This window comes from Tachypleus tridentatus, chromosome 12 (assembly GCF_004210375.1).
Source record: "Tachypleus tridentatus isolate NWPU-2018 chromosome 12, ASM421037v1, whole genome shotgun sequence".
Taxonomy (NCBI): Eukaryota; Metazoa; Arthropoda; class Merostomata; order Xiphosura; family Limulidae; genus Tachypleus; species Tachypleus tridentatus.
In genome coordinates this window covers 18,262,390-18,287,742 of record NC_134836.1, presented here as the reverse complement: position 1 = coordinate 18,287,742, position 25,353 = coordinate 18,262,390, and the positions used below count along the sequence as shown (strand labels likewise).

General features: G+C 33.8%; 1 protein-coding gene across 8 annotated transcripts in view; it reads left to right on the top strand.

Annotated features, from left to right (window-relative positions):
* Positions 1–22,791, top strand: part of LOC143235043 (putative nuclear hormone receptor HR38) — a 34,978-nt gene extending 12,187 nt beyond the window's left edge. The window contains exons 2-10 of one of the 8 annotated variants that reach the window (XM_076472789.1): positions 7,771–8,226; positions 11,481–11,683; positions 12,947–13,800; positions 14,495–14,672; positions 16,292–16,421; positions 17,445–17,605; positions 17,815–18,017; positions 18,676–18,854; positions 20,364–22,791. In XM_076472789.1, the coding sequence (XP_076328904.1) occupies positions 8,085–8,226; positions 11,481–11,683; positions 12,947–13,800; positions 14,495–14,672; positions 16,292–16,421; positions 17,445–17,605; positions 17,815–18,017; positions 18,676–18,854; positions 20,364–20,620 (2,307 nt within the window). In that variant the 5' untranslated portion in view covers positions 7,771–8,084 and the 3' untranslated portion in view covers positions 20,621–22,791. Of the gene's footprint in view, positions 1–1,099; positions 1,121–1,180; positions 1,458–5,980; positions 6,176–7,770; positions 8,286–8,319; positions 8,762–11,480; positions 11,684–12,946; positions 13,801–14,494; positions 14,673–16,291; positions 16,422–17,444; positions 17,606–17,814; positions 18,018–18,675; positions 18,855–20,363 lie in introns of those variants that run through there. The other 7 variants (XM_076472790.1, XM_076472795.1, XM_076472788.1 and 4 more) reach the window with 7 other exon arrangements.
* The last annotated feature ends 2,562 nt before the right edge of the window (positions 22,792–25,353 follow it).

The window sequence follows — 25,353 nt, the reverse complement described above, 5'->3', positions numbered from 1 at the left end:
ATTTTTGTAATGATTAATACTAATTTAAATTTGAAGTAAATTTAAGAAAGATATTTACGCTTTAAAAACCTAAGTGATCGCCAGAACTGTTAAGTTTTCGTGTTTTATAATATATGAATTAATCTTTGCGCAGCTGAAATATATTATGAGTTTTTTTATTTGACAGGATGAATTGGTAATATTTTAAAGCAAACAAACTATTCTTATACTTTTGTTCTATCTGATGAATAAAATTAATTTTGTTTACTAAGTTCTTCAAGTTTGTTTGTTTTTTCCAGAAATTTTGGTTTTTCAAAGAAACTTTTCCTTCTGTTGATATTTAAGTATTTATCTAAAGTCAAATATAGTGAACTAGAAGTTACATTACCATCATGGTGTTTAGAGACATTATGTAATTAAAACATATATATACATATGCATACCCTATATGTGAAAGATTGTTTTCTGGTAACGTTCGTTTATTGGTATATATATTTGTTTTGAATTCATATTTCTTGGATAAAAACACGAAACAAACTACATACTGTGTGTGTGTGATATGCAAAACTGCCTCCACGTTATAGGAATGAGAAATACACCTCGACATAAAACAAAACTTAATCATAGTACTTGGCTTAGGTTCTTAAGTTCCTGTAATTGCTTGTGTCGTCACGAGAGCTTTCAGCAAAGAACTGGATTTACAAGTTTATATTTGCTGTCTAGGTATACGGGTATTTCCCAAATGGCCTGAAATAAAGCAGTTTGTTTAGCCGGGGTGTTGTTTTAACATATTATCGCTGCCTGTACATTAGAAGTGTTAGCTGGTGTAATCAACATGGACAACACGCTTCAGCAAGTAGCCTTGACGCGTGCCATGGAGAGCATAAAATTGTGAGCATGCGCAGCATTGGTAATAAACGCCTACGAGTCCCTCACATGAAAATAAAAGGAATTCTAACGAAGTTGGAGGCTGAAGTTACGGAAACTCCGTCCGACTACCTGTGAAATCCCCTTCGACAAGGACACTGCCCAGCCTATAGAGATCCTTGGGACAACTACGTGTTATCACGTGGACAGTAAGAAACGCAGTCTTGTCGGAACTCGGTGCATGGAGTCTAATACCTTCGGCTACGGAACTTGTGTACGTAGTAGAATTTTTGACGTAACAAGGAAGGGTAAATAGCTAAATGATTTTTTCTCAAACGTCACTGTGTAAATGGACAAGGAAATCCCACTCTATTCATGGCTGTACGTTACCGTATATTTCACAGAAAGAAAAAGAGATAAAGGGCTTTTCCACATAAAAACTGTTAAATTTGCTATTGCTCAGAATGCAAACACTGATTTTCAAAGACTAAACAGTTACAGACACAAACACATGAAGCTTATATCACAATCAACCAGGACAGAGTCATACGAAGTAGTCAGTTGCTATGGCAATCGAAGGTCACCAATGAATAAAGGCCCAACATGGGAAGGTAGCGTTTCTTTTTTCATTTTTACAGTCTTAAATTCCAAATAACGACTGCTTATTTACTATTCGTGAAGAAGGCTTATCCCAATTTGTTCTTTATACATTAAAACCTGGAGCCTGACATTTGATGACTGACCAAATTAAATATACAGGTAAAATAGCAGGTTAGAAACATTCTGAAAAAGGTATCGAAGCAACAGGTTGCGAGTTATTATTGTATATCAATTATTTTCTTTTTTCTTCTTAAAGTGTGCACGTTATTAATTAAGTTATTAGATATAGTACTTAAATGTATTAATGGAAGAATGAAAGCAAAAAAAAAATGATCCTTTAAGAATTAAAACAGAAATATATCTAAAACATTTAATAGTTGAAGGACACTATATTGGAATCTAGATATGCAGTCATCTCAACAATTGAAAAGCTGATAAACAGAATTAATCGTTTCTTTAGTAATCATATTTATACCGCTTTTCCTCTAGCCTCTATTATTGTTAGTATGTTATAAATATAATTCTCTACAAACGCTGCTGTACTTTAAAAAATAGTGTTATTATAGAAACGTTCTGACACATTTTTAAATTATGTAACGAGCTACTCTAGTTAACAGAGAAAAGGGTACATAAAACGTACTTGAATTATAATTGTATACATATTAACAGGATAAAAACACACGATGAACATCAACCTGGAGTGGGTGTATAAGTTTTCATTTTTTACTTTGTATAAATGTGTTTCTAACGTTGTTGTGGTAGAGATGTGTGATACTTTGCCTTTATTTCGCAAAACGTGAAAATAAGTGATAATTATTATTATATCTTAAGATTTTTTTAAAGTCACATTTAAAAGTTCACGTAAGAAAACACGTATTATACTTTTATTAGATCTTAAAATGTACATCATGTACGATGCCAGCCGTTCAGGTCCTAATTTATTTACATATTGTGTGGATTAAGAAATTTCTACTACAATCTTACTTAAAAGTAAGTAATTTCATTGACATTGACATGTTGCAGCTTTGGGGCAAAGTCTGAAGCAATAATAGTTCTGAAATTCACGTTTTCTTAAAGTTTGAACATAATATGGAATATATTACGCTAACATTGGGTTAAGATTACATGTATAAAATCATGTTGCGTATCATGTCATATTATCGATCTAACTTATCTAATGACACTGGAAGCTCTTACACGATACTCAGATTGAGACTGGAAGCTCTTATACGATACTCAGATTGAGACTGGAAGCTCAGTATTCGTGGGATGGATTTTAACTTAGACTAGCTTTAAATAGATTGTTTTTGGATTTCCGCAAATCAGAGATTATATATATTAAAACTCGATCAGTGATAACTGATTGCACACTTTTCATATTATTAAATAAGGCCCTAGTATTAGTTGCACGTCCCTTTTAATCGTATTAATTAAAGATCTAGTATCAGTCGCGGGCGATGTGCAATAACATTAGCTAAGGATTTAGTATAAGTTGTGGATGAGTTTAGATATCATTAGTTGAGGATCCAATATTAATTCAGGTGACTACGTTATCATTATTACTGAACAGGAACAACCTTTAACTTAATTATCTGCTATTAATAATAATTAATCTTTAAGTTTATCTATGAGATTGAAAGAGGTATTTGTTTTTTATTTTCCGCAAGTATTACATAAATATTTATAGCTGTAACATGGAACGATTAGAACAATATACTTTTATATTGCCAAAAATAGTGAAACCATTCGACTTTAAACAGAGACATGGGCAACATTTGTTTATCAAATGTTGTCAACGAACGTGATAAAACTTTGACACGACAAATGAGGGCCAGTCTGTAGTTAGCTTTGTGTCAGCATAACGTAACATGATGACACAATAACGTAATAGGTATAAGGAGGCATAACACGACAGGTATAAGGACACATAGTGTGGAAACTGTAACGGTATATATAATGTGACAGGTATAATGACATATTTCAAATAATTTTTGTGAACAGAATTCCTTCTGATAGCGTGGTTAGCCTCTCACATGTTTAAATATCGTTCAGATTACGTGTGTACTAAGTTTTATTGAAAAAGTGTTGATGTCATTAAAGTGCGAAGCTTATCTATCACACAGAATTACTCAGTAATGTCCGTTACAGTATCACACGATCCTTGTTATAGTTTTAGCAAAAAGAATGTTCATTTATTCAAACATGAAAATCAATATTAAAAACAAAATCTATTTCACAGTTTCTTTACTTGTCTAGTGTAACTGTTTCTTGGTAAGTAAATAATCATATGGTGTGAAATATTTTAATGTATAGAAGTACTGACTACACATCCGTAGGCCAGCGGTAAACTTAGTGATTTACAACTCTAAAATCTGGGGCTCAACCCTCCGCGATGGAGAGAGTGCAGATGTTGACTCATACTGTTATGTTCTACAGAAGAATAAATGTATAACGTAGTATTGGCAGACACGTACGTTCGTGATATTTAAATTATAATGGAAACACAAGGGAATTAATGCTTTTATCGAGCATGCACAATATGTCCCCTTTGTGGAGAGCTTAGAGTAATTCAAAGATTCATGTTCAATAGGTTCTCTTGTCCAGACCGTGTATATAGTGATAATTACTCATAGGATCTAGTAATACAAAACTCTCTATCGTAAACCTTGTCGAGTGCAGTTGTTTTTAATATATGCCCTTTACACAAGAGCACAGGATGAGTGAAACAAACATATGCCATTTCAGTACTGTCGGAGCCCGGCATGGTCAGGTGGTTAAGGTATTCGACTCCTAATCTGTAGGTCACGGGTTAGAATCCCCGTAACACCAAACATGCTCGCTCTTTCAGCCATGGGGGCGTTATAATGTGACTGTCAATCCCACTATTTGTTGGTAAAAGAGTAGCCCAAGCGTTGGCGGTGGGTGGTGATGACTAGCTGCCCTCCCTCTAGCCATACACTGCTAAATTAGGGACGGATAGCGCAGATAGCCGGAGTGTAGCTTTGCGCGAAATTCAAAACAAACCAAACCACTACTGTCGGTAGGCCTTCTTACGTCACTGTGGTCAGTGTTCTGAAAACACCTTCTTTGCGTTCTCATCCGCTGGAGAGTGACAAAACTATTGCAATATTTGTTTTAGCAACGTTTAATGTACAATATGTCTCCTTTGTGGAAGAATTGATCAAGGTTACATGTACAATTCTGTACAGCTTGATAACTGGTGGAATATCATCTCTAGATGAAAAAGATTTTTTCGTATGAAGCCAGAAACGATGGATCGGAAAGATTAACAGATGAGTGTATTTAGGTGCATTACGTATGGATTGCATATTCTCTGAACCCGTCTGACAAGCACACATCCTACGCGTGATTCCAAGAAGAAAATAATTTGTTAGCTATTAAAATGGCCACACTTTCAGACTACTACACATTATACAACCCGTTCTTGTTTATTGGTAAATCAAATTGACTGATGTTCGTACTTGCATTCATGGCGTTACAGCATTTACAATGTTACAGCTGGGTTTCTATGTGCGCAACATTACTTAACCAGGTTTGCTACATTTTCCAAATATATGACGGTCATGATACCAGGCAAAGTTGTATTTAAGATTTTGAAATTTACTTATTCTCTTTATGAAATCAGGGATATTGAATAGCAAATGCTTCGAAGTTGTTCTAACACTCCAGACTTTACAGTTGGTACAAAGATTCCCAAGTATAATATCCAGATATTACAATAAACGTGGAAACCTATATCCAACAACTCCTGATTATTTTCTCTTAGTTTCAATCACTAATCAGTTATTTGTATACAAAATCTCAGGCTACCTTACTTAACTTTTCCGCCATTTATATGCATGAAAAATTAAATTCATTAAATTATTCTATCAATTTCTCATTCATCTTGAAACGATTATTCTCAAATAAATAAACGATTTTAATTATTTTTAAATGCAAATGTAGCTTACGGCGGTTATATTTTTATTTTTGACAGTATACTTTAACTTATGAATTTTAATCCACTGATTATTTGTGAGTAAACCAAGTTCATGGGTATTTAAGCATTTGTGAACTTTTTGGGTTTTAAATTGTTCAGTTATTATTTGATATAATATCTCAACATTAAGATATTGAACTGTAACATTAAAGATATTACATTAATAATTTTTTAGTTCAGTCGAAAGACGAGATTGTCAGATAATATTAGGAATCGCTATATCAAATGTTATTAGATATCTATCATGAATTACGTTCTCATATAAAAGTATTGCATAAAATAATAATTTACTCACTCAAAATAATTAGCTAACAAAATATAACCTGACATCTCTTTGTAGCCCGGTGGGCTTTACAACGTTAAAATCCTAGGTTTGATTCCCCGCGGTAAACACAGTAAATAACCCCACATAGCTTTGCTTTAAAACAACTGAACAAATATCTCTCTTTTTTTAAAAAGAAATATCACAGTTCAATAAGTTATATATGCAATAATCAAATATTTCCTGAAAATTGTTTTGTTTGTTTGCTTTAGAATTTCGCGCAGAGTTACTTAATGAAGAGCCATCTGCCCAAATTGTGAAACGGTAGAACAGAGAGAAAGCAACAAGCCACCAGATCTCCTTCCCCTGCCAAAACTTTAGAGCACTCTTATCTGATAGTCTCTCCGGTAGCTCGGTGGCAAGTCTGATGGCCCGTAACAATAAAAAATCAGGTTTCAATACCTACGGTGAGCTGAGCAAAGCTATGCTATTGTATAATAAGAAACAACCAAAATACTTGCATGATCACTTTTATAGTGCACACACAATCCTAACAAGACTCGAGCCAAAAACGTTCAGATTCAACGACCGGGAATGCTAATTACCAGACGGTTCCTACAGCATTGGAAAGTACATATTTTCATGTTCCTTTTCCTTTTCATTGTTCTACGTTTCCATAAACTCCTAGTTCTACGTAGAACAAATAGATTAATACACAAACCATTAGATCAATGTTAGTGCATATGAATTATTTTTAGCTTTTCAAAAGACTACACTCTTTTGTAAGGTGGAATCCGCATTAGGAAGCAAAACTAAATATTAATAAGACTTTCCACCACAATAATAACATACTGAACGTGGGTAAACAAATATAAGCTATGCGGACACATTTTTTGCATCAGAAATAAATGCAATTTATGTAAATAAACAGAACCTAAACATAATATAAATGTAATTCGTATTAAACTAATACATTTTTATTTAGACCCTTACGGATTGCTGTTCACAAACGTTATAATTGCCAGTTTATATTTTAAAAAGATAGTCGTAATTTTGCTCAGAGTTGTATATGTGTGTTGAGTGTGTGATAACCGTTCAACAGCGATTAACAAGAAAACAAACAAACCTACAACGTTTAATATTGTTAATAAGTCCTTCCTCAAAAGTACCAAAAGTTGAACGCAAGAAATATGGAATAAAAAATATTTTTGCTGTTCTTATTTAAATTGGTGTAAGGCTCGAGGTAAGATCCAATTCAATAATTCTTTCATAAAAACCGCGTTTGTACTTTTGTTTTTCGTTATGTGTGTAATGTTTGTTTTTCTACTTTTGCATATATACGTACTTATTGTGATTGATACATTGTTTTCAGAGGAAAGCCACATTGAGCTATCGCGAGGAATCGAACGCCGGACTTTAACGTTGTAAGTCCGTAAACTTACCGCTGTCCCACTGGGGGACATGCCCTTATTTGAGAGATAGATAGAATAAAAAAAGAATAAGAAATAACGCTAATGTGATTTAAGTAATTACGTAGCTTAAATACACAACTAAGATAAATACGTGTTATTTGACTTTTAAAAAATCGTCTTTCTCTTTTGTAGCAAGATAAGACTTGGAACTTTATACTGCTTTATAGCTACACCAATGCACCTTTTATTGGTAATAAAAATTTGAATGGTTGGATTTTTTAAAACTCAAAACGATGTATGGTTTCTTATGGTTATACATCTTATTTTCTGGGATTTCCGAAATAAATCTTTTTATATATTTGATTAATTTGTTCTTGGCCTTAGTTATAGGGCTACGATCATAAGAGTTAACCCTGACACACCAAACACTACCGCCACGCCCCCACCTGGAATTTTGCTCTAGTGTGTGTGTGTGTGAAAAACCCCGCAGCATGTAGTGGCACGCGCTTTTGTGTGCACAACTTTAATCGCCTGCACTGATTCTAGGTATCTGTACAGTTGCAACTTCCTTACGTCACAGTATTCTTGTTGCTGTTAGATGGAAGTTTATTATTCCTATGGTTTGATCGATTAGTGCTCACTCTTTTCAGCCACTGCTCAATTCGATTCCCGTAATTCTGTGTGGGAGAGTTCTCGTCACGACGTTATAATGTACTGAAAGCGCGTGTCGTCAGTTTCCTTGAGCTAACCGATTCACTCCTCGTTACACGAGCTTGCGACGATTGGCTGACGCGCCAGGTACGTGCTCTCTGGTTGACGTCATGATCACAACTGACGTCACGGACCGTCTAGTGTTCCCCGAGAATTGGCTGGTGGAATATATTCTCTCGATGGAAAGGATTTTCCGTAATCGAGCCAGAGACGAGGGACTGAGCAGACTACCAGATGAAAAGCAGGGGTTCAGATGCATTACCTGTGGACTGCGTATTCTCTTAACCTGGCTGACAAGCACCCACCTTCTCCACCTGTTTACAGAGAGACACCATCGCCCACCTTCGGCAGAGGCTCAGTCTTCGACACTTGCTTCTCCACCGTTCCTACTACAGGTTGGTCCTTTTTCCGGGAATAGGTACCAACCAAGCTTCAGTTATATAGAAAACTAAAAGTATGATAATACTGTTATTAGTGTTTGTTTCATAATTCACTATTGTATGCAAAAATTCTGGCTTGATTTGAACGATGAAAACAGCTTTCGACGCACATGTTTGGTAGAATCAATTAATCACGTGTGTTTCTGAGGCAACCGCTTTATGCACGTGCGTTGGAGTTAATTGTGATTATGAGTTTTATGTAGTACAGTAACTTATCGAATTCCCGTGTCGTTGTTTTTTTTTTAATTTTCGGTGTTAGTCTTTGAGAAATTATAGGCATACCTTTGTTATTTATATAAGCTGACAAGCGAGTGGCTCTAAGCATACAGTACACATATAATAATTCATTGGTTTGGTTCAACTCCCACAACAACGATTGGGGCCAACTGACATTCCATACCACACTTCAATGAAATTGGATCAATCAGCATCGATTCCAGTTTTCCAGTTAACATTCCGGATAAACAAGGGATTCACAGGTTATCTGGACGTGAGTATGGTACCGTAATCGTTTTCCTTGCACGTGACTTGTCCCGCCCCATATTTTCCCAGCTAAAGTTAGAAGTTTTTTAAGCAATTAAACCTTACACTAAAACCTACTAGAAGTTGGTTACCCCATTCATAGGTTTCTAGCTATTTCAAATATTTTTAGAAGCGAAACGTATCTAGCAAACGTACAACCATTTCTTTATCAAATCATTTCACTGGTCTAGTATCACATGTAAATCTTATAAATATTTACGACTAATTAGCTTTGACTAAGAACACATTAATGCTATATGTGTACTGACAATGTTTAGAGTCTATTGCTGAAGCTCATATAGAAAGTTAGGGTTTTATATCAAAATATCTGAGGGATTGTCAGGTGGCCAATTTCGTAAGTATTAAAATAACTAGCAGGTAGAAATAGTCTTTCTTCACACGGAAGCCAATTATTCCATACACTTTACGTTTATTTATTAAGATAAAAAGTTACGTTAGTTATACAAGTTCTTTCATGCTGTTAAAAATGCGTATCTTAAGAGTAAATTGGTTAAAGTAGCTCTAAACATTTCTAAATGATATTTTTTACATCTGTGTTACAGAAATCTGACAATTTAGAGATATTGAACTGTCGTTTGTAGTGTGTTCGAATTAATCTAAGAAAATTAGCCCAGTTTCTTTGACAGGAATACAACGTCACGTTGCTGTATTATTTCGTTAGCTTAACTGACAAGAGTAGTTTAGCGTACGTAGTGATGTCACAATAGAAGATGATATTCTAAACAACTGATTAATCTAACTAAAACTGTCTCAAGTATTACTGGAAAACTATAAATCGATTATTTCCAAATCGGGAAAATGGATTAAATCTCACCTGATTTTTATTTTATTTTCCTAAAAATTGTAATCCAAGTTATTATATTACTAATTTGTACCAAATTTGTGACAGTTATGTGATTTGTTAGAAAAGAAAACGAAAGAGAATATACAAACGACATTTCACGTAGCAAAGCAGTGCGTTTGATAGTGGCGACTACGTTTTCCCTCTCCCTGACGTAAGTTCTTCTGCTGACGTCAGTTGCGTGTCGTTTTAAAAAGGCACAGGATGCTAAACCGTCACTGACTTATTTTGTAACATGTCCTAGCAACAATAAAGTGTAGTTCTTGCCATCGATCTTCGCTCTATGCAACGTCAGTAGTGACAAGGTCAACATCTGCTAGCACGTGAACTTTTGTTTGACGTCAGCAGCGAACGGTATTTTTGGTCGATGACGGAAGACTAACATATTATTAACTCTTAATGTTTAGAGAGCAATTAAAGGCTCCTCACGCTTGCTTACTCCTACTTCTTATTTGGAGTAAAAACAGTAACAACTACTAACATGCTTCCTGGCTGAATAAAGTAACCCAATCGATGTATTAATGGATGACGTCAGTACAGCGTATAATTACTATATAACAGAATGAGTTGTATATATATAACACTCAATACAACTGAAAATCCATACAGTAAAACTGTTTGATAGTATAGATTCTTTGAAAATGAAATATTTTTTTCCAAACTAATAAAGGCTTTTAAAATGCTATTTTGTGTACAAAATGAAATCAATGTGCCCCTGTAAATCAATTCTTCTAGCATATTTTTATTGCAATACACACAAGCTGGCTAGAAAGGTCATCACGTGCGGTTTTGTAGATAAGAGAAAACATCGAATTATCTTTTATATTTGTTATTTGATCTTGTTACGTGGTACATTCGGACTTTAACGTTTTTGCTTAGGGAATTATAAAGTGAAATTTAACCCACAAGTTTTCCCTGAAGTACATACGTACATGACACGGTCGTAGACGATGCTATCAGTACAGCTTTGTTTCGACTAAAATTCATAGTTCACAGTGATGATTGAATCTCATCATGCCTAAATGTTTCGTAGACCATTAAACAATTAATTAGTAAGCTGAAATCCGATCTTCCTAGGGACATGTAGCCCTTGCTCGTGGTTGCCTTTGTGCGTTCTGTGTCGATTGAGACTTTTACTTGACAAATTGATGCACAGAGCATGTTAGGATTAAGTCTCATAAAAATCTTCACTAATGTTCCACATACGGCTCTCCTGGGAAATCGACGGTTAATGAAATTTGTCAGGACAGATAATGAATGTTGTCATCTAAAATGTCAATGAAACTTATAAAAGTCACCATCATTCACGTTCTTCATCAAATATTGTTTCAGCAAGTAAGTGTGAACGGACATTTGCTTGTGTTCTATAGTTTCACGAGCCTACATCTCGAAACGTACGTTATCTTCACGTTATTGGGGTGCTAGCCATTCATCTTTATTCACTTTGGAACCGCAAATTTTCGGCCTTACTCAATTAGATATGTAGCTTTTTGTAGAATATATATATATACCTTCGCTTGTTTAAATTTTCAAGTTTTTAAAAATATTCATAGAAGTAATAAATGATCCCTCTATGTCTTTGATGTCATGTAAGTTAACGCTTATTGTGAAAAATTCAATTTCTTTGTAATAATTTTCGTTATAAGATAAATATATATATATATTTCTTTTTATTATATATATATGTAGTTAGTTCTATAGAACAATCGATCTTTCCTTCACCTTAATACATAACAGCACATTTACACCTGCCTATGTTGTAGCTAACCCTTCCAATTAGCACAGTTTTTAACAAACAGTATATTTTTTTACGTTTGATATCTAGCTGATAGTAATCTGAAGAGTGAGGAATACAACTTTGCTGTTGGAGAAACGCCGGTGTCCCAAAACATTGTACCAGGTACAAGTGTAGGCACTCCGTACACAGCTAATGTGATAGTCGACACTCCATCTGGGTCCTCTGTAGCAACTAGAAGTACTCCTAAAACGCTGTCAGATTCCGAAATGCTATTACTTCAACAGCCTCAGGTAATTCTACATGTAGTTCAGTCAAGGTAAATATTAAAAAGTATCTCTGAATTTTCGCATTAACAACTGTTTTTGCGGCTGTCATATATACGTAAAATTTAACGACAATAGAGATATGATAATGTTTTAAACCAACGGTTATGGATATCTGATGAATGTTTCACCTGGTATTTAACATTTTTGTCTCAGATAATATATATTTTTCTTTGTGAAGGCTTACAAAACTGATGAAGAACGATCCAGTATGAATATCCCTTACTGTAGACATAAAATAGCATAGATTCAAAATATACGTTATTCAATGTTTATTTTAAAGGATGGAAAATTTTGGTGATACTAATCTTACGTCCTATTTCAAAGATATATTTATGGACAAGTTTGTTTGTTTTTAAATTTCGCACAAAGCTACTCGAGGGCTATCTGCACTAGCCGTCCCTAATTTAGCGGTGTAAGACTAGAGGGAAGGCAGCTAGTCATCACCACCCACCGCCAACTCTTGGGCTACTCTTTTACCAACGAATAGTGGGATTGACCGTCACATTATAACGCTCCCACGGCTGAAAAGGCGAGCATGTTTGGCGCGACCGGGATGCGAACCCGCGACCTTCAGATCACGAGTCGCACGCCTTAACACGCTTGGCCATGCCGGGCCATTTATGGACAAAAAGAGAGAATAGACAATTAATAAATCGTACGTGGATTTGCTAGTTACTTCTCGAAAAACTGATGGATAGGCGTGCGAATGCATCGAAGTTACTGAATGCATGAACTGTATCGTTCGTAAGTCAAATATATGTCTGCCTTCTGTATTTATTTAACAGTTACCAGAATAATAAAATAAAAGGGTTATCTTTATCAATTTGTCAAACCAACCGAAATCATCATGAAACCAAATTTCAAAACAGTGTAAGAGCACACATCCAAAACAAGTATAAGGTCAGACATTATACACAGTATAGCAGTTAAATTCATCATGGCTATTATCAAAATTTGCTCACAAACGGTTTGACTTAACAAACCAAAATGAATTAATACGTACAATGTAAAAATATTTTAATTCAATGTCGAAAACAGGTTTCAATATCTAAGTATATTTGAACTCTTTTAATTATAGTGTATCATTTTGAGGGTTCAATTTAGCAAAAGTATTAAATAACGTAACGAAGGTTAGTAGCCTTTCATAAATTTTGATTTTATTTTTCTGTGTTAAACTTAACAAGTATTTCAATAGTTTTTTCCCCCTATTTCCCTTCATACAAACAGGACACTTCGTTCAGTACACCTAGCAGCCTTTTGGTTCCAGAGTATGGTGTCTCATTCTCAGAAGAAACTTTCTTTGGGGAAGAGTTCAAGTTTTCTCCTATAGATTTTAGTGATACTGTCGAGAACCTGGGTCCACAGCCAGACAATAGCACAAGCTGTTTTAGCGATTTTTTTCAAACAAATTTTTCGGAAGCAAGTTGTGGAATCAGTACAGCACATTTATCGGATCCTTCTTCTTCGATCACTGTTACTGCATCCATGTCACTTCCTAGTTTTGAGGAAACCTATTCTCCGAGATACCGTCGAGATGTCACTCAACAAGAAGTATTCTCTTTCAAAGATGAGGACCTTCCCCCACAAAATCTGGAACCCCAAATGCCACAAGAAACGTTTAACGTTCAAGATGTTTTAGGCGATCCCTCAAACAATCTCTTGTCCCAGTATTCTACGTTTCCTCTAACACAGTCTGCCGAAACCGGGGTTTCTTTCTACAAAAGTGAATGTGCAGATCCTAGAACATTCAGTTCATCAACAGCACAGCAAGACCCATCACCTTTCATCCCACCTCCATATTCCTGTAATCAGGGCACGAGTAACGATCCAGCTTTCCAACAGATGACGTTCGTGCCGCATCAGAAAACTCCACCCCCACCTTATCAACAAACTCCTTTTCCTTCTTCACTTCCTTTGACTCCTCTTGTTGAGACGAGCAGCTTTTCTTCAAAAACAATTCAATATCCTCATCAGATGGAACAATTTCATCATAGCATAACACCAAAGCTGCCAAATTTCGCCAGAAGGAGTCGTAAACGGCCATCTTTAACTATCCCTAGCCCCCTACCATTAGAAACAAGGTGAGCCTATTTAATAAAAGTAAATAAATATTAAGATTTAAAAGAAAAACAGTACGTCACTACATGGCGTGATGTTGTAGAAAAAGTAATGAAATGCTAACTTAAACACATCAAAAGAGGCGTTCAAGTTGATAAAATTATTTGTAATTTTATGTTTCTAGTTGTTTTCATAATTAGCTTACTATATTATTCATCTGGTGTATTATATTAGTAAGTAATAAATCAAGAAAAGTTAGGTTTTTAGATCATCTTTCTATATGTGGCTTTATATTATAGATTTAAGCAGAACGTACCATCAGGCAGAGCTAAGGATGAAAATACATTTTCAGCTATAATGAATAAAATGTTTGTCATAACTTAAAGCCAATTATTGTGCTATATATATATTTTTTTTTTCTGCATTGCATGAATTTTAAAATGTTTTAGACTTAATAAATATTAAATCTACCTACACACCTTCCAAAAAAGAGCATTATATCCTCACAAGCATTATTTGTTCCCGTGTTTAGAACATAACATTTAGATATAACATGCAACATATGACACGCTGAAGTAGTTACATGGTAAAAACAATAACAGGGATAGATAAATTATAGCAACTGGGAAAATTAATACTATTATCTTAGATACAGAGCATACTGTGCAGTTAAAAGACAAACAAAGTAACTACTGTTTAACGTGTCTTTCTAAATAGCCTTGGAGGACGATTGCGGACTCCATCTACTCCAACTACACCCAAATCTACGTCCAGCCGCTCTTCCTCGGGGGAGTCGGCCCCCTCTCCTTCGCAGATGTGTGCTGTTTGTGGGGATAACGCTGCATGCCAGCATTATGGCGTGAGGACATGCGAAGGATGTAAAGGTTTTTTTAAGGTAATTACAAGCTATTCATAAAAGCGTTTTAATATTCTCTATGAAAACAAATTTAGTACGTGTGTGTTCCGAGTTTTTGTTTGCTTGAGTTCACTCTAATATCGCCTCGTAAAACAGTGACGCAATCTTCTTTTGAATGATGAGAAAGAAGAACCCAACGTAATCTGTAGTCTTCTGGTTTTTATAAACTTTATGAGATATGTTTGTTTTAACTATAAGGTCAATGTGATAGAGTTGAAATGAATAGTTAACCAAATGAATTCAAAAGCAAGACTAAAAACATAGTTCTGTCCATTTTAACTTATATATGTTCCCCTCCGGTGGCTAAATTGTAAGTCTATGGGCTTATAACACTAAAACTTTGATTTCGATACTTATGATACGTAAAATAATGATAACCAAATTTAACTGATATGAAAGATGCACCTTTGCTTTCTTGGTCAGGTGGTTAGGGTGCTCGACTCGTAATCTTAGGGTCGCGAGTTCAAACCAGTTTCACTAAACATGCTCGTTCTTTCAACAGTGAGGGCATTAAAATGCCACGGCAAGTCTACTATTTGTTGATAAAAGAGTAACCCAAAGGTTGGCAGTGGGTGGTGATGACTAGCTGCCTTCTCTCTAGTCTTACGTTGCTAAATTAGGGACGACTAATGCAGATATCCCTCGTATAGCTCCGCGCGAAATTCCAAAACAAACAAATAAACAAACACTGATAAATTAGGGACGGCTAGTGCAAATGTTCCTTGTGTAGCTTTGTGCGAAATTCAAAACTAAACCTTTGCTTTAATTGATAAATTCATCTCTTCCTATGAATAATATCGTGTAGAAAAGAAATCAAAAATAAAGTTTAGATCAGTTTTATGAAAAAATAAGTATATATGAATTAAAGTTTCTACACTCTCATGTGATAAACAAAAGGTGAACTTAATTAGGAGGACACATAAAAGCATAGAAACTATTATCCATTACGTTGTTCTATAATAGTGGATATAGACTATTTTCCACTTCTTCATTTTTATAACAATAACGTTGCTATGTCTGACCTAAACAACGTGTGTTTTATTTACATGTTTGTTTCTTTGGAATTCAGAAAAAAGCTACACAATAGCTATCTCTCCTCTGCCCATCACAGGTATCGAAACCCAGTTTTTAGCGGTTTGAGACCGCAGATATGTCACTGTGCCACTAGGGGGCATTTCAAAATATGAAATATAGTACGTGGTGACTCGGTTTTTCGCAACGACTCTACATGTTCAGTATGAATAGTAAAACTATTGATTAATTGACAAAACCTGTTATATACAATCGTGCGCTAATAACGACAGAAATCAAGATATTCTAAATATTAGTACTTTTATTATTTATAGTGAGCCTTTATTTGTTACTTCGAATAATAAACATCAGTTCGCTATAAACCAGAAGTTAAATAAAATATCAAAACATTTCCTCTCTTTCTTTCTTTGTTCTTTGTTTTAATAAAGGTATTTAATCGTATATGATTAATTTGGATTCATTTTATATGATTTTTTCCCTTCGAACACTAGGGTTTCGAGAAACCCTGCACTGTGTTTCATGTAACAATCATTCAAATATTTTTGTTTCTGTCTCAACTTTTGCAGCGGACTGTTCAGAAAGGAGCAAAATACGTTTGTCTGGGAAACAAGGAGTGTCCTGTGGACAAACGTCGTCGGAACCGATGTCAGTTTTGTCGCTTCCAAAAGTGTTTGGCTGTAGGAATGGTTAAGGAAGGTAAGCTAATATCATTCTGTATTTCAATACAAGAAATTGTTTAATGGGGAAGTTTTTCATTCACTAGAACTATGACAAATTCACGAAAGAGCTTGAAATTATACGTAATGGATTCATCGTAACTTCACCAGGGCATATAAACAACCCTTACTGCTTTTAGCTTCAGACAGACAATACTCCTACGTGAGATGCAACAGAATGACTCCAAGTGTTGACATTTTTGGAGAATTAATAACACCAAAAGTAGAAAGTTCGTTGTTTATTGTTTCATTCAAGAAAGAACAAACAACTGAAAAATTCTTTCTATTAACGGTTTGTAAGCACAGTTTATTCAGACGTTGTGTAGTCCACAAAAAGATAACAATGAAGTAACTTGGTGTATAAACGCCAAAGAGTGGAACCCCTTTTTAACTGTAAGAATTCCCTGAGGGCTTTTGATGTTATTCAGAATCTTCTCCAACTCATATATAGCATGCAAAAGAAAATTAACATAACACTTTTTATCCGTACTTCAATAATTTAATACTTGTGTTGTATCGACTATACCTGGGTAGTTTTATGTGAGTTTATATCAAATAAAGGTAGATTTGTAGTCTTAGTAAGACTGATATGCAGGTTTACACGATGAAAAGCTTTCACTGAAATCTGATATGCTAAAAATCTAAATCTAAATTTCAATCTATATTTCTGTACAACTTAGTGATAACCTGACTAATAGATTGAGTTTAGATATATTTCTTAACACTTAAAACAGTTTTTTTTTTCAGCTAAATACTTCACAGGCAATCATAAATGCTGCATGTTCTTGAAATTTCTGTTTAAATATATAATTACAGTGTGAGTAAAATACATTGAAAGGCGTCAAAAATAACAAAGTTCTTGAATGATCATATATTATATCGAATAATTATAACGGTATAATTAATTGCAAACTGATTCCGTCATATACTTTAACGTGCTAACAACGTATCATGTTAATCTTCTCACAATCAGTAGCTTACGTTTATGTTTTTTGTTTTTTAGTTGTAAGAACGGATAGTCTAAAAGGTCGGCGTGGTCGCCTGCCTTCTAAACCTAAATCTCCTCAGGAGTCGCCACCATCGCCACCTATCAGTCTGATCACTGCATTGGTACGAGCACATGTGGACACAACTCCTGATATTGCCAATCTTGATTATTCAATGGTAAAATCCGACAAGTGTTTTACCTTATTTTAAAATTTCAGTTTTATAAACACCTTCTGCATATCTGATACACAAACAGTGAACAACTAAATAAATAGTATGTTTAGTTCCTTAAAATCGGTCACTAGATACGATATTTACGAAAGCTTCTCTTTATCAGCAATAAGAAACGATCCGCAATTTTTAATACTGACTTATTTATTTTATAGTTTCGGGAACCTTTTGAAGTCGATAGCCAGTCAACAGATGCTTATCAAGTGCAACAGTTTTACAACCTGTTAATATCATCGCTTGATGTTATTCGTATGTTTGCAGAAAAGATACCCGGGTTCACAGATTTAGATATAAGTGACCAGGAGTTGTTGTTCAAATCAGCGAGTCTGGAACTTTTTTCCTTGCGGCTAGCTTACAGGTATTAAGTCTGGGACGTGTAAATAAATAATCATAATAAGTTACGTAGTAATTACCTGTTGAACCGACAGATGGCTGCACCCTTCTTTTTGAAACGTACAAACGAGTACTCATAATCAAGTTAGTAATTACCTGTTGAACCGACAGAGGACTGTACCATCTGCAGATTGAATGAACTTTTGTGAATTTCAGAAAAATTTAGTCTTATATAAAACTTTAATTGCGTGAGAATTTAGTATTTTTTAGAAATATATATATCCTGGAAATAAATGTTTCAATTCTACTGAAAGGATCTGAGATTTCATAGAAATTTCTTTTTCAGTTTATTTTGATTATGGTGTTATTCATAACAAAAACCTGGAGTATTGTTTTTTGAAAGGATACTGCTATATAAGAAGTGATGCTAATCATGCCATATTTATTCCAATAAAATAATTAATATTAGAATATAATTACTGCAAGCAACTTTTATTTTCACATTGAAACATATTGTAAAATTGTAAAGCTGATACAACATTTTGTTGAATTAACCTAAAACATGCATTGTTTCTGAAGTATCAGATATGATGATCTCTCTTTAGACAATAACTTTGTTTCTAGATATGTATTTGTGAACAAGCAAATTGAATTACAACAATGTGTGAACCATTTATTTTCAGGTTAAAACTGGAAGATGAGAAACTGACATTTTGTAATGGTACGACCCTTCACGTTGAACAGTGTCGTCGGGGTTTTGGGGATTGGCTCTCCACTATCGTGGATTTTTCCCAAACTCTGCAGAACATGCAGTTAGATATTTCTGCTTTTGCCTGTTTATGTGCCTTGACTCTTATTACAGGTGGGCAGTTTTATTTTATATTTTCATTAATTTAAAAATAGATTAAAATTTCATGAATCAGGAAATGAGGTACATTGCTGCACTCGATTTAAACTGAAACATCTTTTAAAAACATACAGCTATAACAATCATTACGAATCCAAACTAAAAATAGTTGTAGTTCCTTTGGGGCTAATACAAAATATTATACTTATACTTGTGCATCATATTAGTATATAGATTATGCGAATGGTAATGTGGTTGTAATTGACATTTCGTACTACAATTACTGGAACACAAAATTCATAAAAAGAATCATTTCGTTAGTTTACGTGATATTTCTAAACGCTATATTCATTTACATTAAAGATGTTTTTCCAGTGAACTGTGTAGAAATAACACTTTCTTAGGAAGGTCTTTTAATCATATAAGTGCATTCCAGATTATAACTATAACAAGAAGTATCATTACTAAGGAAAGTTCATTGTACAAAGAAAAGTTTTTCATAAAGGTGACCATAATGTTTCAATGTTTAATTTTGTTGGAGGGGGGGAGGCTCTTTTAAATTATTTGGTTAAAATAGCTTGATGTGCAGTCATCGTAAAATTAACAAATTAATTTATTTCTTCCTTAATATTTCTACACTTTATTTACTCAAATGGCGTTTAAAAAACAAAACAACAACTCGCTAATGTCGAAATGGTACTACGACTAATGTAGAAAAAACTTAATTGTACATTTTGACAGCTGATAGATGAAGTAGCTGAACATAAGCGACAACTAACACTGATCCTCACACTCATCTGAAATTAAACTTTGATTGAATGACCGGCACCTTTCCGACAGAAAACAATTGGGTCAGTACTTCACTGAACTAAAAGTAAAACAGATTGATCCTTTGCTTGACGATTCCTCTTATTTACAATACAAGCTTGTTTGTATATCTTTTTTCAAAACTACTCGATTTTCGTGACGTTATCAGAAACACTGTAGGTCTACTCTCACGAACTTTCTTCATCATAACGTCACGCACTCTCTAGCAAACACCCAAATCAAAACATTAAATATATAGCTCACAACAATAAGATAATTCGCTTTACAACCATTTATATTATGAAAGAGTTTATGTTCATTGCAATGACAGTGTAAACAGCTAGAACTCTGCCTTTAAGATACCTGAAAATAACCAATTAGTTTCCCTAACCGATTCTTTCCCATGAGTTTGTTTTGTTAGAATTCGCTAAATATTTATATTTTGCGTCTTATTTAATAGATTCAAGCTACTTCACAAAAACGAGGGATTCACAATTAAGTGAATACCAAAGAGTAGCAAATCTTCTACCAGGTGATATTAAAATCATGAACCTGAACTTTTTAACAAATGCCTTGAAAAGCTTTACAAATCCTATTTACCTCCGTTCCCCACAGTTTTTGTTTTCATCATGCTTTTCTTTCTTTAATTTCACGTTTACCTGTTGAAAACGTGAGATATAAAAAATAATAATTAGTTATCTTATTTTCTCCAATTAGAGAGACATGGACTTAAAAACCCTCAAAAAGTCGAACAACTCCAAATGAAAATCGTCAGCTCCTTGCGGGATCATGTGACTTACAACAGTGAGGCCCAGAAAAAGCCCCATTACTTTTCACGGATCTTGGCTAAGCTACCAGATCTTCGCACTCTTAGCATTCAAGGGATTCAACGTTTGTTCTATCTAAAATTGGAAGAGTTAGTTCCGGTGCCTCCGCTTATAGCCGATATGTTTATGTCCAGTATACCTTTTTGAACAGTACAGCAAGAACCTTTAAATATTTTCGGTGGAAATATTCCTTCGTGATCTCAATGAAAAAAAAACGTTTCAGACATGTTTTATTAATGCTATCACATGAAGAAAGACATACATGATGGAAAACGAATATGGAACTCGAAGAAATATGAAATTTTTTATCTTCTTAAAACGACAACATCAACAACTAATAATAATTACAAGAAAACTTAGGGGCATGTACAGTCATACTGAAGGAGGAACGTTCATTTCAAATCGTAGAAAATAAAGCTTAAAATCTTTATTAAACAAAAATATTATACATATTTAAAAGAATAGGATAACTTACACATAATAAAATTGTCTTCCGAAGTGCACTAATGCTGAATTTTTATGAACGTTCTTCTTTCGCAAAAGTATGGGTCAAAGGAATAAAAAAGTCTAGGAAAGAGGGCGCTATAAAACTTGAATTTCGCGTTAATTTTTTAGTCAATTTCTTTAATCAATCACCTTCTAATGTGCTTTTTTAAAGTTGTGATCTACGTGCTAGTCATTTAAGTGAAGTGTGGTTTAGGTTGCAGACAACCCCGATGGTATTATGACAATTAAAAAGTTGACACGTGTACGTTCGTACAGATAGTTTATTTTTCTTCTGTTTAACACGGTTTGATGTATTCCTGGATAGTGTTGAAAGCTTTCGTTTGAATGAAGGTATATATATAAGTACATAATATACGTACTTTAAAATATACAAAATAGTGAATGTTTACAAGATTTCAACATAGCTTCCTTAGTCTTTTACTGGATAAGAAACGCTGAAACTAAATTATATAAAGCAGTGTGATTATTTTATTTTACAATAAAATAGCAGAAAATACTGATATACTAAAGTAATTTTAAATAATAGATAAATGTTTAATAAATCCCAAATACTCTCGACCCGAGGTGCTAATAATACTTAAAGAAATGTGCATAACCTGACAGGATTGTGTGTGTTTAACTGATGTGTATTACTTTCCCATAGTAACATTTTTATTACTAGAATATTGTCTATTTGCCTTTTGTTGACATTGTATAGTGTTGATTTTTTTGTAGATTTATTGTTGAATAGTTTGATTTTTGAAGCGTTTTGATGTAAAAATTGTTTATTTTACTGTATGTTTTATGTGACTGAATACAAATATTATGTGCGAAGCACACAAACTGAAAGATGGTCATTGAAACTACCAATCAACAAACACAGTTTTTCACAAGGTTCTAGTCTATGTCGACTTGTCTGTTTTAAAATTAATTTAAATAATATTCAAAAATTTTCACGTTTCGTTTTCTATTTGAAACATTTTAAACAATATGTTTCTTGGACATTTGGATAGTAACGTGTATTATCATATGAATTATATATATATATATATATCCTTATTCTGATACTCCAGTTTTATCTTCACCATACTTACATTTCACACAACTTCTACATTCCGTGTGGAATATCTTTCATTTGTCTCATATATTTTATTGACAATCAGATCAGTATTGATTATCACAGTTATCGATATATCCTAATTCAATTCTCTAAACTTTTCCATCGGTAATAATGTTCATTGCATGAAGAACACGAAATAATTTCGCAGATTTTCATTCGACTCAGCCGAACACACATATATATGTATATCTAGATTTTTTTGAAAATAATAATAATCTTTATCTGCATATCATATATATATGTATATGAAGCCTATATCATTACTGGCTAAGAAATATATTTCGGTTTGACGTTTTCTACCTATTGTAAGCCTATGTATATTACCTTTAAAATATTAATGTATAATACTTAATGTGAATCCAAGCTATAAGAGACACGTGGTTCGTGGCATTTCAATATTTGGTAATCCTTTCGGAAATGCACTCGGCCCACATTTTATGAATTGTAGTTTCACTCTTTGTTAAAATACGTTTATTATATCTAAAAAACTAGCTTATGTTTTCCTCTTCTCAAAGAAATTTTTCAGTGATGTTTAATTAGACATATATAAGAAAAAATCATATCATAAGATTGTATATGTATATATATGTTTACTCTAATGTCTATCTTATTGTCTATTGTTCTTTGTCAAATTGTATACTGCGCAAAATCTTCAAAAAGTGATGATTGTAAGTATTGCTTGTTTGAATAATATATTGTGTTCTACCAATACTGTTGGTTTGAGGGTACTTTCTTAATTTTTGTTTCCAATTTACATATATTAATTGGGAAGCTTCACAAGTATTTTAATTATTTACAACAGGTAGAATATATTTTATGTCATCATCATATTTTATGATGAAATTCGTGGAAAGCTCCTCATTCCTAATTCTTTAATTATTGTTTCATACAAAACTCGTATACAATGCTGAGTCCTAACAAAAACAAACCAAATACAGGTTCGGGATTATGCATCTGTATTACTTTTGTTGATGAAATCTTAGAGAAGTTAAGAACTAAGTCTATGTTAAAAACATCGCTAAGGAACAAGTCGAGTACGGTGTGAAAATGTAGAAGGAATAGTTCAAAAGGAAAATATGATGGAAGAAAATCTATAAAGAAATTTGTATTTATGACAGACCTTATAATTCTATCTAATTTTCAACGACCGACAAGAGATGAAGCAACTAGTCAGCAGCACCATATCGCCCACCATCCATACTTAGGGTTTCACTGTAACTGTTAGAAAACGTGAAGTATTTAGTGACGTTAGACACATTCGAAACTGATTCGCCAGCTTTGAAAACTACGGAATCAACCAGCACCTCGTTAAAAGATAATTATTTCATTACAAACTGACTAAATATGAACGCTGTTGAAACTTAAAGTTCATATGATATTTTAAAAATAATTTTTAACATTGTGTATTTTAAGAAGGGGTAGAATGGGTATTAAAACTTTTATTAAAATATAGTGAAGAACAACGTTTCGATCTTCTTAGGTCATCCTTATAAGGGTAGTGAGTGTTGGATAATAAGACTAAAGTACAGACATGGTGGAAGATCACCAAACTTAAAGAAAAGTGCATAAAATTTATTACGAAAGAAAAAATATTGATTTAATTATAAACAGTTTCTGAATTAAGCTATTTTCCGTTACATCACCAACGTTCTAAATAAAAACCAAAATCTTTAACCAACGGAACTCTAAATTAAGAAATTAACGTATATTTTCTCCAGTTTTGTTGTTTATATATTTAATTTTATAATTATAGACTAACAACAATATTAGATTATACTTTTGTTGCTAAGCAACACATACAAGCCATAGTTGGAATGTAGTGTTATTAAAACGCAGTGGCTTTTCTATGTATTAAAATGATTTTTATAAATAATTATTTCATGATTACGTCACGAATTTATTTTATGAATGTTGTTTGTTTGTTTGCTTTGGAATTTTGCACAAAGCTACTCGAGGGCTATCTGTGCTAGCCGTCCCTAATTTAGCAGTGTAAGACTAGAGGGAAGGCAGCTAGTCATCACCACCCACCGCCAACTCTTGGGCTATTTTTTACCAACGAAAAGTGGGATTGACCGTCACTTATAACGCCCCCACGGCTGGGAGGGCGAGCATGTTTGGCGCGACGCGGGCGCGAACCCGCGACCCTCGGATTACGAGTCGCACGCCTTACGCGCTTGGCCCTGCCGGGCCTTTTATAAATGAGCTAAATTTTTACTAGCTCGCAAAGAAATTTACCTATATTTGACTGCCTCGACTGCACTTTCCTTATTCTTTCTTTGTCAAGCTTGATTTTGCAAAATGTATTTTTTTCGGTTAAGTATTGCTCATCAAAGAAGCCCTACTTACACAACAATTAAAACCAAAATTAAACCAATATAAAGGAACACTATATACCTATACTAATAATAACCTAACATTCAACTGCAACGCCCTTTACAATCCCGTACCCGTTTATACTTTCGTCCCTAAGATGTGTGCTCGGCAATGGTTAGTTGCAAACTCTCTATTTATTTACCTGAAGATGACTTAGGAAGGTCGAAACGTTGTTCTTTGTTTTAATAGTAAAAGTGTTAATACCAATACCGGCCATTCTGAGACATTTTTATTTCAAGTGGGTTTCTCGTAATCAAGAATCCGGGTTTCTACAGTTCGCGCTTATTTACCACCAAATTAATAAACAACAAAAATTATGCTCCACACTTCAAGACTTTGGGAGCGATTAGAGTAGCCCAAGAGTTGGTGGCGGGAGGTATTAACCAACTGACTTTCTTGTAACTTAAATTAGGGACAGCTAGAGCAGACAACAAACAACTTAATCTTTGAAAATGTGTTAGGCATTTTAATAGAACTGTGAATACAGACATAAATGTATATGTGGAATGTAAATATAAGTAACTATTGTTTGTAGTGAAGCAGAAAGCTAGATATTGTAGTATCAATCTTTTGTTTTAATTTTATAAGCCTCCAGATTGACTACTAGACTCGTATATCACTGTGATGAAATTTGTAACAGACACAAACAGTTTTTACTTTTTATTTCTCCATTTTCTGCAAATTATGGTTGAAAACTATTTAATATTAAAGTAACAAGTTTAAATGTACTTTGTTATTTTCAAGAATAACTTGTTACTATACAGTCTCATACTTACTCGTAGTTCCTGTAAGTTAATTATAATAAATATATTTTTAATTTGTATATGTGTATCGGTTTCACTTTATTCAACATTAACATATCTATTGAGCCACGTGGCATGGTCACAAGGTAGCGCTCTGT